The sequence below is a fragment of the Staurois parvus genome, unplaced genomic scaffold (assembly GCF_062004578.1).
Source record: "Staurois parvus isolate SC_StPar_1 unplaced genomic scaffold, SC_StPar_1.0 ptg002256l, whole genome shotgun sequence".
Taxonomy (NCBI): domain Eukaryota; kingdom Metazoa; phylum Chordata; class Amphibia; order Anura; family Ranidae; genus Staurois; species Staurois parvus.
Genome location: NW_028320052.1, coordinates 60,132 through 77,658, shown reverse-complemented (window position 1 = coordinate 77,658; position 17,527 = coordinate 60,132). Strand labels below are relative to the sequence as shown.

The window sequence follows — 17,527 nt, the reverse complement described above, 5'->3', positions numbered from 1 at the left end:
TTTTATGTCCTCCCACTGTGAAAAACATTACAAAAAACCTTGCCGACCAAGTTCATCACTGACCAAGGAAGCGCAAGGTGATATAGTGGCTACCCAGTCATATGACAACTTGCCCACACATTACCATGAGTTCTGGGACGTCTGTGACTAGAAGAATGCAGATCTATTACCCCCTCATCACCCATATGATTGCCCCATTGAGCTGCTCCCAGGGGCAGAAATACCTTTTGGCCGCCTCTTCAATCTGTCGGAACCTGAATTAAAAGTACTCGGGGTGTGGATCGATGAGAATTTGGAGAAGGGCTTTATTAGACACTCAACTTCTCCTGCGGGGGCAGCCCTGTTCTTCGTTGAAAAGAGAGACTCCACCTTGTGTCCATGCATTGACTACAGAGACATGAATAAAATTATTATTAAAAACTGCTATCCATTACCTTTTATCTCTGAAATGTTGGAAAGACTTTGTTCTGCCAAGATCTTTACCAAGCTTTATCTACAAGGGGCATTTAACCTTGTCCGCATTTGTCAAGGAGACAAATGGAAGACTGCCTTCAGAACTAGGTATGGGCATTTTGAATACCGTATTTTCCGGCGTATAAGATGACTTTTTGACCCTTGAAAATCTTCTCAAAAGTCGGGGGTCATCTTATACGCCGGTATACGTCATGCTGACACTTTTTAGGGGGGCGGTGCGGTGCCGCCACCGCCCCCCCTTCCAACGGAAGTGAAACTAAGTACAGGGGTGGGCAGGGGCTTCTGTTTCTTACCTGGCTCCGGTCCCACGATGATCCAGTCCAGGAAGCGCAGCTGCTCCTTCCTTCAGTTCGGCCACTGGATGTTCGTGCGGCTGCTCGGCTCCGCCTCCTCACCGGTGATTGGCCGCCAGAACTGTAGCTCAGGAAAGGCACACAGGCGGCCAATCACCGGGGAGGAGGCGGAGCTGAGCGGCCCCGCGAAAATCAAGTGAAGGTAAGTGTGCCGTACACAGGTGCTGCTGCAACCATATATGCTTGCTGCAGCAGCACCATACTGGTCAGCAAGTGTCAGTGGGAGGAATAGTGCCCCATCATTGGTGTCACTGATACCAATGATGGGGCATTATTCCTCCCACTGACACCGACGATGGGGCACTTTCCCCCCCCCACTGACACCAAAGATGGGACACTATTCCTCCCACTGACACCAATGATGGGGCACGATTCCTCCCACTGACACCAATGATGGGGCACGATTCCTCCCACTGACGCCAATGATGGGGTGCTATTCCTCCCACTGACACCAATGATGGGGTGCTATTCCTCCCACTGACACCAATGATGGGACACTAATCCTCCCACTGACACCAATGATGGGGTGCTATTCCTCCCACTGACACCAATGATGGGGTGCTATTCCTCCCACTGACACCAATGATGGGGTGCTATTCCTCCCACTGACACCAATGATTGGGCACTATTCCTCCCACTGATACCAATGATGGGACACTATTCCTCCCACTGATACCAATGATGGGGCACTATTCCTCCCACTGACACCAATGATTGGGCACTATTCCTCCCACTGATACTAATGATGGGGCACGATTCTTCCCACTGGTGTGCATTGGAAGAGGGGTAGTCTTATACGGCGAGTATAGCCCAAACACTACATTTTAACAGGAAAAGTAGGGGGGTCGTCTTATACGCCCAGTCGTCTTATACGCCGGAAAATACGGTACTTGGTGATGCAGTTTGGACTTTGCAACGCCCCTGCAACGTTTCAACATTTTGTCAACAATGTTTTTCGTGATCTGTTGGACCAACTTGTGATTGCCTATCTGGATGATATCCTTATCTTTTCCAATAATTGGGAGGAGCACCGCAAACATGTTTGCACAGTCTTTGAAAGATTAAGGAAGAATAGACTCTACATTAAATTGGAGAAATGTGAGTTTGAACAAACCCAGATCCAGTTCTTAGGCTATATCATTTCTCCAGAGGGCGTGAGCATGGATCCCGAGAAAATCAAAGCAGTGGTAGATTGGTCAGCACCTGGAAATGTTAAGGAAATTCAACGTTTCATCGGGTTTGCCAACTTTTACAGAAAATTTATAAGAAACTTTTCTAGAATGATAGCTCCAATAACACAGCTTACAAAGAAAGGGGTACCCTTCGTGTGGACCTCTGAGGTACAAGCTGTGTTTGAAAAACTAAAAACTCTTTTCACTTCTGAACTACCCTTTATAGTGGAAGTGGATGCCTCCAATTCTGTTGTGGGAGCAATCCTGTCTCAATGAAGTGTTGAAAAGATGCAGCTTCATCCTTGTGCCTTCTTTTCCTGTTTGATGTCCTCAGCCGAAAGAAATTACGACATTGGAAATAAAGAGCTACTGGCAATTAAGGAAGCCTTTTCTGAATGGAGGCATCTGCTAGAAGGGGCTAATCATCCTGTAACTGTTCTCACTGACCATAAAAATCTGGAATTTTTTCATTCGGCCAAGAGATTGTCTTCTAGACAAGCTCACTGGTCTCTATTCTTTTCCAGATTTAATTTTATTATATCATATTGACCGGGATCGAGGAATGGCAAGGCCGATGCCTTATCAAGGATGCTGTCCGAGCCTCCCCTGGAGGGCAATTCTGAATGTTCCATCCTAACACAAAAGAACTTCCTAGGGGCCACAAGTGCAAAGACATTCTTGAGTCTTCTCAAAGAGGAGTATGAGAATGACCCACTTCTCAATGATCCTCCTAGGGACATGAACCTGGTGTACAAAAGTGGCTTTTGGATTCAAGGACATCATCTTTATGTACCTGAGTCTGTTCGGGTGGAAGCTCTCAAGTTGGTTCATGATTCCAAACTTGCTGGGCATTTTAGAGTTACTAAGACCGAAGAACTGTTGTCACTTTCCTTTTGGTGGCCGGGGTGCAAGAAGGATGTCAAATACTATGTGGCCTCATGCTTGACCTGTGCACGCAATAAAACTCCCCAAGCCTCTCCTTTGGGGTTGCTTCAGCCACTCCCTGTTCCATCGAGACCATGGGGGTCTATTTCTATGGATTTTGTGGTGGATTTACCTCCCTCAAAAGGAATGACCACCATTTTGGTGGTGGTTGACCATCTCACAAAAATGGCCCATTTTGTTCCAGTGAAGGGGGTGCCCACTGCTGAACAGACTGCAGATGTCAGGGCTCCAGGGTATGACCAGAGGTATGTGACTGACGCAGGGAAACGCAGGCTTCAGATAAGTTATAAACAATATAATTTATTCAAGACTAACAATACAAACATAAACGCAGTGCAATACTGAAACATAACACAGTGCAAACGAACCAAACCACCCACAGATAACAATACATAGAATGCAAGCGTCGTCAGGCAGGCCGGGTCAATAACAAACGGGCAGGTAGGAACAGGAGGAGCAGGCAGAGAGTAGTCGGGGTCACAAGCCGGGTACAGCAACTAACAGGCAGGTAGGTACAGGGGGGTCAGGCAGAGAATGGTCAGGGTCACAAACCAGGGATCAGAACAGGAGAAGTCAGCAGAGGTCCAGATCAAGCAGGGTCAGCAACAAGACAGGAACAGGATGCAGGAACAAGATACAGGGCCCAGGAAAAACACACACCAAGGCAGAGTCTGCAGGTCTGGCCATCCCTTAAATACACCTGCATAAGCAGTTTCAGGTGTTTGGCTGGCTGCAGGGTTGAGTCTCTGATTGCTGGGAGCACCCGCTGGCCAGCCCTGGTACTGCAACCCATAAGGCAGGTGAGTCCCACCATTGCTGGCCAGTCCATTCCTGACAGCAGAACTAATGGTTCGAGAAGTATTTAAACTGCATGGAATCCCTGATGATGTGGTGTCTGACAGAGGTGTGCAGTTTACTTCAAAATTTTGGAAAAGCTTTTGCTCAGCCTTTGGTGTTACAATCAATCTGTCCTCTGCTTTTCATCCCCAGTCTAATGGTCAGACTGAGAGAACTAATCAAACAATGGAACAGTATCTTCGATGCTTTGTCACTTATCTTCAGGATGACTGGGTGGACTGTCTTCCCACTGCAGAGTTTGCATACAACAATTCTAAACATAGTTCCACCTCTCAAAGTCCCTTTTAGTCAAACACCGGTTATCATCCAGTTTTTATTCCTGGTCTCCCTATTACAACTCCAATTCCTGCTATTACCAACAGACTAACTACATTGCAGGAGATTCAGGAGAAATTGATTGAGACTTTGAGGGAAGCTCAGGAATATTACAAAAAGGCTGCTGACAGACACCGGAGATCACTTCCTACATTTAATGTGGGTGACAAAGTTTGGTTATCAACAAAGAATTTGAAGGTACATGTGTCATCTGCTAAGTTGGGTCAAACGTTTGTGGGTCCTTTTCAGATTTCTGCTCAGATCAACCCAGTCACCTTTCGCTTAAAACTTCCTGACAGTATGATGATTCACCCAGTTTTTCATGTATCGCTTTTCAAACCATTTCATGAAAATCCTTTCTCTGGAAGAATTTTTCCACCTCCTCCACCTGTTGAGGTACAGGGGGAAGAAGAATATTTGGTGGAGAAGATTCTTGATTCTAGGATGTTTAGAGGAAAGTTGCAATATCTTGTCCAATGGGAAGGATATGGGCAAGAAGAAAATTCTTGGGAGCCTGAGGAAAATTGTCATGCTCCTAGACTAACAAGAGAATTCCAACAGAGGTTTCCACACAAGCCTGGTCCTAAAATGTCCAGGGGACGTTCTGTGAGGAGGGGAGTACTGTCAGAGCCTGGGATCGAACCTAGGCCTTCTGCCGTGAGAGACAATGTTTCTTCTCGCTGAGCCACCTGGAATGCTGGACAGCTCCTTTGACAATTCTTTGGATGATCCTGCCTTGGCCCTGTTTTCTCTTGAACCTTGAACTCCTTGCTCCTCCCATGAACTTCCTATATAAGCCATGTCCATACACTTCCTCCTTGCCAGATTATTGTGCCTTACCAGCCAATATCCCGCTTATTGTTCCTGCTGCCGTCTATACCTCCGCTACCGACCTTTGGCTTGTTCCTGACCACTATTTTGTCTCATCCTCATCCACTACCATCTGTGACCGACCCTTGGCTTGTTTGACTCTGCTTCTGATTATCCCTAATCTGTTTGATCCGCTATCGGTTACCAGCTTGCTCATTCCCTGGTGGGGTGATCCTGAGATCTGCGACCTGGTATTGACACGCAGCCAAATCCATCTCCATCATTAGGAGCTCTGGCGAAAACCGGTTAATGCTTAGACCCCGCACCTCAGGTGAGCCTGCATTATTTCCCGGGGTGACCTGCCTGTGTACCTTTCCTGCTGATTTAAGGTAAGCCTTACACTGCTATAGCAACTCGTCTCTGAACCTGACCCAGACTAACAATTACATAATGATTAGAACTTACATGACAAATCACAGGTAACAAAATGAGATTAGCAACACTCCCTTTAAGAGACTGCTTCTAATCTCAGCTTGTTACCTGTATGAAAGACACCTGGTAGCCAGAAATCCAGCTGAATGATAGGGGATAAAATACTCATGAACATGCAAATCAATGCATCATTTGTTAGACATGCATTTCTTTTGAATTGTTGCTATTCTGTCTCTCGGTACAATACACCGAACATTTGATTTTTAGACTAATCATTTCTTTGTGAGTGGGCAAACATTCAAAATCAGCAGGGGAGCAAATAGTTATTTCCTTCACTTTATGTTTGCACATAGATTCATAACAGAGGGATATGAACCACGATTTATAGAATCTGAAAGCGATAAAGTAAGATCTTTGGACAGAGCTTCCCTGCTGTTAGATAAACATAAGGTGGCTGATATGATGCAAGGGGTACCAGTGATTGTGGATTATAATATCCAGTTGAAACAAGTCGAGCATATTGTCAGGCAATATTGGCCCATACTTAAATTGGATAAACATCTTAGTTCTGTTCTTTCAGATACACCAAGGTTTATATATAAAAAAGCCCATACTTTGAGGGATATTTGATCAGAAGAAATCTATTGGGACTTTTTATATGAATTTTATTATTCACAAAGTTCACATATTTATTTATATCAGTTGTGTAGCACTGCATAGTTATATTTTATATACAGAAGAAAGCCACAGCTATGGGATACGGAGATATCTTGAGATCGACCTTTTGAGCACTTACACTAAATATGCACCCTATATCATTCTATACAAACACCATATCAATGACCTTATCGTATGGGAAGATGATCCGAACACAATTGCAGACTTGGTGCAATTCTAAACAGAAAGGCATTCTCATATTTACCTGCCAAACAGAGCCTAAGGACATTGGCTTTCAGGATTAAAATCTCCACATCACTAAACACCTCAAAAACCTCTTTTAAAAAAGTTAATGCAAACAGCTATGTGGACACCCCAAGTGTATGATGTGCCCAGTCATGGCAAATAGAACAAGGACATTCTCCTCCTTTAATACTAAGGTTACACTTAACATTAAATCACTTATTATCTGTGACAAAGAAGATTTAATATACCCCTTGGAGTGTCCCTGCAGCCTACAATATGTGGGTCGCACAACACAAAAACTGAGAACAAGGATTGATGAACATTGAAAAACTATTGAAAGTGGCTTCCTGGACCCCAGAGTTTCAAAACACTCTGCCAAGATCCACAACAAACTCAATAAAAAGAATTTATTTGCAAATTATGGTGGAAAATAAGTATTTGGTCACCTACAAACAAGCAAGATTTCTGGCTATCACAGACCTGTACCTTCTTCTTTAAGAGGCTCCTCTGTCCTGCACTCATTACCTGTATCAATGGCACCTGTTTGAACTTGTTATCAGTATAAAAGACACCTGTCCACAACCTCAAACAGTCACACTCCAAACTCCACTATGGTGAAGACCAAAGAGCTGTCAAAGGACACCAGAAACAAAATTGTAGACCTGCACCAGGCTGGGAAGACTGAATCTGCAATAGGCAAGCAGCTTGGTGTAAACAAATCAACTGTGGGAGCAATAATTAGAAAATGGAAGACATACAAGACCACTGATAATCTCCCTCGATCTGGGGCTCCACGCAAGATCTCACCCCGTGGGGTCAAAATGATCACAGGAACGGTGAGCAAAAATCCAAGGACCACACGGGGGACCTAGTGAATGATCTGCAGAGAGCTGGGACCAACATAACAAAGGCTACCATCAGTAACACACTAAGCCGCCAGGGACTCAGATCCTGCAGTGCCAGACGTGTCCCCCTGCTTAAGCCAGTACATGTCTGGGCCCGTCTGAAGTTTGCTAGAGAGCATTTGGATGATCCAGAAGAGGATTGGGAGAATGTCATATGGTCAGATGAAACCAAAATAGAACTGTTTGGTAGAAACACAACTCGTCGTGTTTGGAGGAGAGAGAATGCTGAGTTGCATCCAAAGAACACCATACCTACTGTGAAGCATGGGGGTGGCAACATCATGATTTGGGGCTGTTTCTCCACAAAGGGACCAGGACGACTGATCCATGTACAGGACAGAATGAATGGGGCCATGTATCGTGAGATTTTGAGTGCAAACCTCCTTCCATCAGCAAGGGCATTGAAGATGAAACATGGCTGGGTCTTCCAACATGACAATGATCCTAAACATACCGCCCGGGCAACGAAGGAGTGGCTTCGTAAGAAGCATTTCAAGGTCCTGGAGTGGCCTAGCCAGTCTCCAGATCTCAACCCCATAGAAAACCTTTGGAGGGAGTTGAAAGTCTGTTGCCCAGCGACAGCCCCAAAACATCACTGCTCTAGAGGAGATCTGCATGGAGGAATGGGCCAACATACCAACAACAGTGTGTGCCAACCTTGTGCAGACTTACAGGAAACGTCTGACCTCTGTCATTGCCAACAAAGGATATATAACAAAGTATTGAGATGAACTTTTGATATTGACCAAATACTTATTTTCCACCATAATTTGCAAATAATTTCTTTCCAAATCAGTCAATGTGATTGTCTGTCTGTCTGGATTTGTTTTCTCATTTTGTCTCTCATAGTTGAGGTCTACCTATGATGCCAATTACAGGCCTCTCTCATCTTTTTAAGTGGGAGAACTTGCACAATTGGTGGCTGACTAAATACTTTTTGGCCCCACTGTATTTATGTTAAATTTTTCATTTCTTTTTTGGACACTGGCTTCTGTTAACTACAAGTTTCCTTGTTGTGTTATTAACAATACAGTGTTGATTATTATACCCCCTTTTTTTCCTTTGTAAAAACTGAGAACAATGCATTTTGTACATTTTCCTTTTCCTTGTCATTTGAAAAGGATAATCGGGAGACGTTGGTTACAGAGTCAATATGGTGTGACCTTACTTTCTTACTATTAAGATATTGTTTTTGGGATTCTTTGAGGCCTACTCCTGGCTTTAAAAAGGTTTCTCCAGCCCCATCTCCCCCAGGTCCACTCACTCTCTTGGAGACCTCTAGATTTTCTCCAACCTTTCTGGACCCATTATGCACCTCAGTTTTCTCAACCTCCCAGACCCTCTCTTGGTTTCCCAGGCTTTTGTACCTGTCGTGAATTTCCCAGTCCCTTGGTAAGAAGTCCCACAGCAGGGATTCAGTCTGTGAACAGGGGTCTGTTTCCACACAGCTGCAAGTGCTTCTCCACCTCTGTCCTCCACCTGCTCTCCCCAAACCATCATTATAAGGGCTGTGTGTACCTGGGCACATACCCTTCTGGTTTTCCACAAACCCCTAACACTGGGTTGGAGATTTCTTACCTCCCAAGGCACTTTCAGATCTCCAGACTGCTGAGTCCCATCCACAAATACCAAGATCTGGAGATATCTGCAAAAGTAGCTTTCTCCAATCAAAATCAACACTCCGTAGTCCTGCACTTGGCAAACATGCAAACCCTGTGTGCTTTTCTTGATCATTTCCAAAGTGACAGGGCCTCACACTATTACAGTAAGCATCCCTAATTTCCACATCTGCAACCCTATCTGTGTGATTTGTAAGATTTGTCTAGCAGAGCATTCCTTCTAGTCCAGTCATCCACCTGCAAGACATTTAAGAAATGATGGCCCTTAGATGAGTGAACAGTTCTGTATATGCAGTCAATATCTGGATAATTGAAGTTCCCCATTATAATACCATTGCTCTGCCTTGCTACCATTCCTAACTGTAACAGGAGATCAGAATTCTCCTCATCCTTAAGGTTAGGGGTCTGTAGAATACATACACTATTCATTTCCCCTTTTGATTCTTCCCTTTGAAGCTCCAGCCACAGGGATTCCACCTCCTCCCTTGGCCCATTAGTAATTTCATCCCTTGTGTTCATCGGTGAATCATTCTAGACATACAGACACATCCCTCCACCTCTTCTACCTTCCCTGTCCCGATACAAAGAGTACCCGTGGACAGTTGCAAGCCAGTCATATAAGCTGTCAAACTAAATTTCTGATATTCCCACAAAGTTGAAATCCTCCTTGTGTATCAGCAGCTCCAGTTCTTCCATTTTGTTAGCTAGACTTCTAGCATTTGTAAACACAACATTTAATTTTCTGCTGGTGCTTATAAGTATTGGTATCTTACTATCGGTAAGCAGCTCTTGCTTTCAGACTTTTGCATTGTTAGTGTGAGGCTTTGCAGGGAGCTGCAGCCATGACCGAGGGAATGATTTTATTCCTGAGTCTCAATGCATATATTCAAATTTGGAGAGACTTCCTTAAATGACCCTGAGGAGATTTTAAGCAGGAGACACTTGCTGATAGTATGAATGAGTGTTTCACATCCTGCAGCCCTGAAAACTCTGAAGAGACTACAGGGGATATAGTCATAAGGATACAAGCTCTATTAAGCCAAGCACTGGATGGGACTACAGGTCCTAGGAGGATGGGGTTCAGAAGGAGGAGAGACTAGGCTACTAAATTTGCATAGAGTTCATAGCTGTCATAGACAGACCAGGTGAGTTGGAGGATAGGGGCATCACTGTTTATGGGAGAGATTGCCATTACCAGGTCCTGAATTGTTGCCAATGTCACTGATTCCAGATGCCAGAGAGTGGAAGGAGACTTATTTACAGACTACATAGGGGCGAGAGGCTGTTGGTCACAACTTAACCACTTCTTCAAAGGATGATGTGACCTTAACTTGGGATATAGTTTGGGAATTTGTTGCAACGTTCAGGTTTAGGTGGATCCCACAATATGATGCATACAGGAACACTGGGTCCCATGATTAAAAATTCACTAGCTGGTGGGGGGTTTGGAAAGACTGAAGGACCTTTTTAGTTTCTAGTATGATCCTTTTAGTTAGCACTCCCCAGATCCAGGATTCAGGTGCAGAGGCTTGTGGTCCTCGTTTTTGGCATTGTACAAATTTGTTTATCTGTTACTGTTTATTGATGTTGCTTTTTCTTTCATTGTTGCCTCAAAGAGTGTTTATAACAAATACATTCTCCTTCAGCCTTGGTGTGCCAGACGTTGTGGTATTATTGCCACATCCTCTGGCACACCAATGAAGAGAATCAGGAATCAAGAGACCCATACATCAGATACTTCTTTTTTGGGGGGAGCACTACATGTGGGAACTCGAATGTGGGATTGCCTGTTCCATGAGTAAATAGCAATGGCCATCATGGACTCTGTCAGAGCTGCCCAGTGGTGCAGAGAGAAACACAGCCAACCAAGCCTCATTGTAGTTCTGGATGTCCCTGGAGTCCCCTGAGACGAACAACAGATTTGTCAGGCAGTGATAGCATTCACTCCAAAACAATGCTGGATATAGTGTACCAGGCAAACTCCTGCACCTACCCTCTGTCAAGAGAGGAGTCCCAGCCTGTTTCCAAGGGGCTAATCTACAGATGACCAACAACTTGAGGCTGCTTTATTTCAGCTAAAACTGCCAACCCAGAGTGTAAAATTCAGGCAACACCAATGGAAGGGGTTTCTATTTCAACAACCTCAGTCACCACTGTGGTCACATCTTTTACTACTTTGGGAGACTTCAAGACAGGTGTGATCAGGTTAGCATTGTCTACTCAGGAGAAAGCTACAGGGTGCTCTGAAGAATCTTTTCTGGGCTACAGCCAATGCTCATTGAAGAACAATATGAGACCCGAATGGAACAGACTGTGCAGACTTTGAAAGAATAGGAAATATCAGAAGCTCAGTAGAAACAATGTGTCACCAAGAGTTTGAGAGGAGTTGCTACAGTAATTTGGGAGAAAGGAGAATTCTTATGATTTTATTAGTTCAACCACGTTTCAACATAAGAGTTAGGGACTGTCTGAGTATATCCAGAAAATATACAAGACACTGTACCAAATTGTGCTGAAAAAGCAAAAAGCCTGTAATTGTAGATACAGCTGTAGTTAAGCAGATCCTGAGAGGTGCCCTACATTCTGACCCAGTCTGGATCCAGTTGAAGACATTGAAAAAGGACACATTGCTAAGATATGCAAAATTCGTTATGGTAGAGAGAGAGAAGTGGAGGCAATGTCTGAGGCCAAGAAGTCATGCTTAGTTTGAGAATGGGATTGTCAGGTGAAGTTGGGTCAGTGAATGAGGTAGAAGTCAAATTAAAAATAGCAACCCTGAAATCACAGATGTCACAAGTGATAGAAATGATGACTACTGGTTGACAAAATCACTAAATCCCCTAAAGAGAGTGTTCTGGGGTATGATCCATCTTCAAACCCTGTTCAAAGCCAAGTGATTTGCATTAATTGTGGAGGAGTGGGACACTGCTGACACAGTTGTATGAGACAGTTAAAGTCCAAAAGCCAGTGACAGGAGGCAACCAGGTGCCCACCCATGACAGCCATCTTCAATTCTAAAGAACAAAAGAAATGACAAGGGAGGCCTAAAGTCTCAGATAGGGCCGCACCTGCTGAAAGACCATCCAACTCACTTTCTTTGACCCCAGATATTTCATCCAGGAAAGACCATACATGCCAATCTTCTAAAACTCAGAATAGACAGCAAAAGCATCATCATGCTTAGAGGGAAGTGCAAGCATAGACCACATGGATTTGCAACCCCAGTTTCTACACAAATGCCCATATTGATTTGGATGCTCAAGTGACCCTGCTGTAGGAGGACTTCTATAAACATTTAAAACACCTACGCCTGCTGAATCTGGAGGATCTGGAAACTGGGGATATTGGAGCTAAACAGTTCCCTTATGATGGGTATTAGCCTGTCGGACTGGCATGTTATCCATCTGTACTAGTTTAATACACTCAACACCTTGGTTATTGTGTGCCCTCATCCTCCTCCTGGACTTACAAGGAGCTCTGTGATAGAATAGACATGTGCAGAACAAAAAAAAAATATTTTGTTTCAGATAAATTAGTTTTTTTACATTCTGCTGTCAGTGGGGAGACAGCTGATGAATCATCGCTTGTTAGGGATAAGGTGGACGGCTTCCCAGACCACTTCTTAACATTCAGTTAGTCTTCACACAGAATTCAGATCCATTGATACATTTTTCAACCAATTCAAATTGTTCAGAAAATTTGAAAGTTGTTAGAAAAGAAAAAAACAAAGAAAATTTTAATGAAATTTGTTACTATTGTTGCTCAGAGATTTGAATACATACGAATCTCTAAATAACCAAACATTTGTCCGAATTTAGATTCAGGCCAAAACTAATTGCACATGTTTAAAAGGGCATGTATCCCATGTTACAGAAGGTGAACCAATAAAGAAGAATGGTTCCCTGAAGATGTGCATTGAATACCGCACCTTCAGCAGAAGGACTATTCCTGACCAGTATACCACCCTATGGATAGAGGATGCTCTACAATGTCTATCGTGGGTGAAGCTGTCCAGTGTGTTGGACCCAAGCAGTAGGTACCATCAGATTCCCATGCATCCAGAAGATCAGGAAAAGACTTCCTTCATCTGCCTGTTGGGGTTCTATGAATATGACAGGATCCCCCAAAAATCTGTTTTGAATTCCTACAACCTTCGAGCGACTGATGGAGCAGATGGTGAGCAACCTAAACTTGACTGAGGTAATAGGGTACGTGGAAGATATGACTGTCTTTAGTAGAAGCCATGAATAGCATAAGGAGTTCTTAGAGAAGGTCTTAAAGAAACTCCAAATTCAAAATTCAAGCTGTCCATCAGCCACTTGCCGCCCTGCCACAGTTACCAGTATCCGGGTATCATGTGATCGGTCAAAGTGATTACAGGTTAACAATGTTAACAACCTGTCATGAATGGTTTTCCATTGATATAAAGCTTGCTTACTGTTGTGATCTATGATTGGCTCATAGCAATCACATGGTACCTGGCTACCTGTACTTTATGATTAGCTGTAGCCAATCACAGATCACAACCATAAGCAAGCTGTTCATGAATGGATAACCCATTCATGACAGCAAAAACTATTGTGTATACAGTGATCCTCACTGTATAAGCAAAAAAACAGTGTAAAAACATTCCTGATCACCCCCCAGAATAATACAGTGTCATATGGTGACACTGAGCTACTTTGATGACAGGATGTAAAAAGAAAATAGTAAAAAAAAAAAAAGGAAAAAAGTTTTTCGTTCTACATGCTTTCACCAGTCAGTATCCCTGACCACCGATACACCTGTCATACGAGGACGCTGTACTGCTCTAGTGACAGTATGTAATAAGAAACAAAAGTGAGAAAAAACTAATTTTTTTCATACTCCAAAAAATTGCAAGTGCAAAAAACTCACCATGCCTCTTACTAAATATCTCAGATTGTCCATTTGCCAAAACAGGGCTATTTGGGGGGTATTTGTACTTTCCTGCCATTTTAGGGCCTCACGAAATGAGACTGGCCGTCAGTACATCAGGATTGATCAATTTGCAAATATATATACCATAGTAGACTAAAAATTTCACACAAACCACTTAATATACACTTGATGGGACTATTTTTTTTTTTACCAAAGACATGTAGCAGAATACATTTTGGCCTAAATTTATAAAGAAATTAGATTTTTTTTTTTGGCTTGACATGACAGGTCCTCTTACCCTAATCCAGTATAATAATAACATGACAGGTCCTCTTACCCCAGTCCTGATCATTATTTAAGTTGTAAAGCACTGCATAAACTGTTGGCTACATATAAATCCCATATTATAATAATAATAATTAGAACATTAGGTGATATACATATTGCTGGAACTAAAGTGTCCGTATCTCAGGGCAAAGAGTTATACCTTTTAAAGCAAATAGGAGAATGATAGAAACAAAACAACTTGTAGACATATTTGAAGTCAAAACAGTAATTTGTTAAACATGAAATAATATTGTATGATGATTTCCTTACCTAAGATGGTAAACGTGGAATCGTCATCTGCAAAAGTATCAGAGTATAATGTCAGAGAATCATCCAATCAGGACATACAATTCAGTTCTTTATTAAACAATTTTTTTCAATTAAAAAATATAACTTCCAACTATCCATGTTAGGTTTTTTTTCTAGAAACCTCAAGAATAATAATCAGTAAATAGGGATGAAGTATGGGTGCACTGCTGCCATGGGTTCAAGGTGAAACTTGGGGGTATTAAATTTTGCAGTCCTGGCAAATTTCTGAACAGATTTTCCTAGTACTGCAGGTACACAGAGTACCAGTGCCCCTCCATCTCCACAGAGTACCAGTGCCCCCTCTCCCTCCATATAGTACCAGGGCCCCCTTCACCTCCACAGAGTACCAGTACCCCTTCCACCGAGTACCAGTGCTCCCACCACCTCCACAGAGTACCAGTGCCCCTCCATCTCCACAGAGTACCAGTGCCCCCTCTCCCTCCACAGAGTACCAGTGCCCCCTCTCCCTCCACAGAGTACCAGTGCCCCCTCTCCCTCCACAGAGTACCAGTGCCCCCTCTCCCTCCACAGAGTACCAGTGCCCCCTCCACCTCCACAGAGTACCAGTGCCCCCTCCACCTCCACAGAGTACCAGTGCCCTCTCCACCTCCACAGAGTACCAGTGCCCCCTTCACCTCCACATAGTACCAGTGCTCCCTCTCCCTCCACATAGTACCAGTGCCCCTTCACCTCCACAGAGTACCAGTACCCCTTCCACGTCCACAGAGTACCAGTGCCCCCTCTCCCTCTAAAGAGTACCAGCACCCCCTCCACCAAGTACCAGTGCCCCCTCCACCTGCACAGAGTACCAGTGCCCCCTCCACCGAGTACCAGTGCCCCCTCTCCATCCACATAGTACCAGTGCACCCTCTCCCTCCACATAGTACCAGTGCCCCCTCCCCCTCCACAGTGTACCAGTGCCCCCTCCCCCTTCACAGAGTACCAGTGCCCCCTCTCCCTCCACAGAGTACCAGTGCCCCCTCCACCTCTACAGAATACCAGTGCTCTCTCCACCTCCATGGAGTACCAGCACCCCCTCCACTTCTAAAGAGTACCAGTGCCCCCTCCACTTCCAAAGAGTACCAGTGCCCCCTCTCCCTCCACAGAGTACCAGTGCCCCCTCTCCATCCAAAGCATACCTGTGCCCCTCCTTTCCTTCTACAGAGTATCAGTACCCTCTCTCCCTCCATAACATACCAATGGCCCCCCTTCTCCTTCCACATCATACCAGTGTTACTTCTTTCCCTCCACAGAACACCAGTGCCCTCCCTTAACAGAGTACCTGTGCCCTTCTCTCCCCAAACTGAGGACTGGGTGTCCCCTTACCCCCCCCCCCCCCCCACAGAGCACCAATGCCCCCACCCTCCATTGACCACAGACGTTGACCATCTAAAACCCCAAGTCCTGGCTAAAAACTTGATTATACATCCACAGTCTTTAAAAACTGGAATTACCAAAGAGACATATAACCATTCAGAGTTCTATTTTTTTCCAGCTGTAACTTAACATTTCATCACATTATGTTTCGCTTGGTTTTAGATGGTGTAAATAACATTTCTTTTTAAGATATGCATACTCTCTCCTCTTGTACCTTTTTGATTATGCTGTATGTGTCGGTGACAGTTCCTTTTACATTGTATTTTTAAAACTCATTAACCTTTAACACCTGGCATTTTTTCTTTCCACTTGTAGGCAGGTGTAGTTTACCCTCCATTCTGTAGATGGCGCTGTGTTGCTGACCGCTGTGCAGAGAAAATGGAGGGTGAGAGGAACACAGTTCTTCTTCAGCTTGCTTAGGTGTCACCAGAGGAGCAGTGATCCAACAGGACACTGCAACACTGGATGATCTCAGCAGCCATCTTTAGTAGGGGCAATGCCCTGCTGCAGTTGGCACACAGTTGCAAAATGAATATACTAGGGACAGGATCCAGGCTGGATAGGGGCAGCATTCTTAGCTCTAGGGAGAGGTTTCTGATGATGAGGGACAGGCTAGGGAAACCACTGCCGGCTCTGCTACTTCTTGGACTCCGGCACTGTGACAAAGGTTTTGCATTCATTCTTCCAAGTGCCGCTTCCACTGCTACTCTGTCCAACAGTCTCCCCTCTACACAAAGAAAAAGAAAGGCCTCCTGTGCTGCAAATGGATGCCCTCTCCTAAGCAGCTAACACCTAACTTCAACCACAAAGCTCTTAATAGTAATGCAAAAAATGGTGTAGCGCTATGTGCATCTAAATAAATGATTAAGGACATATACACACATGTGACCATCAACAAAACAAACACCCAATATGGGGATCAAGTGATAGTGACACAAGTGATGCCTCTCAAGGGAACATAACACGTGTAAAAAGTCCACACTGTGTATAAATATTAGTCCAAATGCTCTACTGAGGTGCAGGAACACAGACACACGGATGGTGGATGATGATCATAAGTGCCACACTCTATAAGTGATATCCATGAACAGCCAAAGTGCCTCCTCACCTCCTTAATGCGACCACAAGGGTCAACTCACTTTGTGGAATATCCACATAAACCAGGATGGTCACAACCGCTGATGAGCCCCTCTAGATGTTCAAATGTCTCCACCATGGTCTCCTGTCACCTGGCTCCAATCCGTACCCGATCTCACCAGAGAGTCATAAACAACAAAACAGACCTCCCATAGTGTAATACTGCAAACCGCTTTATTAATGAAGAATAAAATTGCCCACTCACATGGAAGATGCTTATAACTCACAAAGATCCACTGCTAAGGGAATGTGCATATGTATCTGGATATCCAAGATGGCGTCCGCGTCCGGAATGACATCACAACGCCTCGCCCTGTCACCAAGTGCCGACGCATTGCATCACTATAACCACGTGACTTCTTCAGGGTCACGTGGTTATCGTGACGCAATGCGTCGGCACGTAGTGACAGGGCGAGGCTTGGTGATGTCATTCCGGACGTGGACGCTATCTTGGATATCCAGATACATATGCACTTGTCCATGTTGTCCATGTTTGAGTAAAAACAAATGATCTAAATGGCATGTGATGAAGTGAAAGTGAAAGGGTTATGGGCGCATGGTCAGACCAAGATATAGGGTGAATGTTGGGGCCTCTACATACAATCAGTGCTGATGCAATAACAAAAAGCAATCTATTCACGAATGGGATTTGTGAGGGTACGAGTAAAAAGTAAATAGCTCATCCAACGCGT

At 44.3% G+C, this 17,527-nt stretch overlaps 1 protein-coding gene across 1 annotated transcript in view; it reads right to left on the bottom strand.

The window, feature by feature from the left end:
* Nucleotides 1-17,527, bottom strand: part of LOC149431453 (proteinase-activated receptor 1-like) — an 86,117-nt gene that overhangs the window by 12,152 nt on the left and 56,438 nt on the right. The window contains exon 6 of the mRNA XM_089665591.1: nucleotides 14,283-14,309. Coding sequence (XP_089521717.1) covers nucleotides 14,283-14,309 — 27 coding nt within the window. The remainder of the gene's footprint in view (nucleotides 1-14,282; nucleotides 14,310-17,527) is intronic.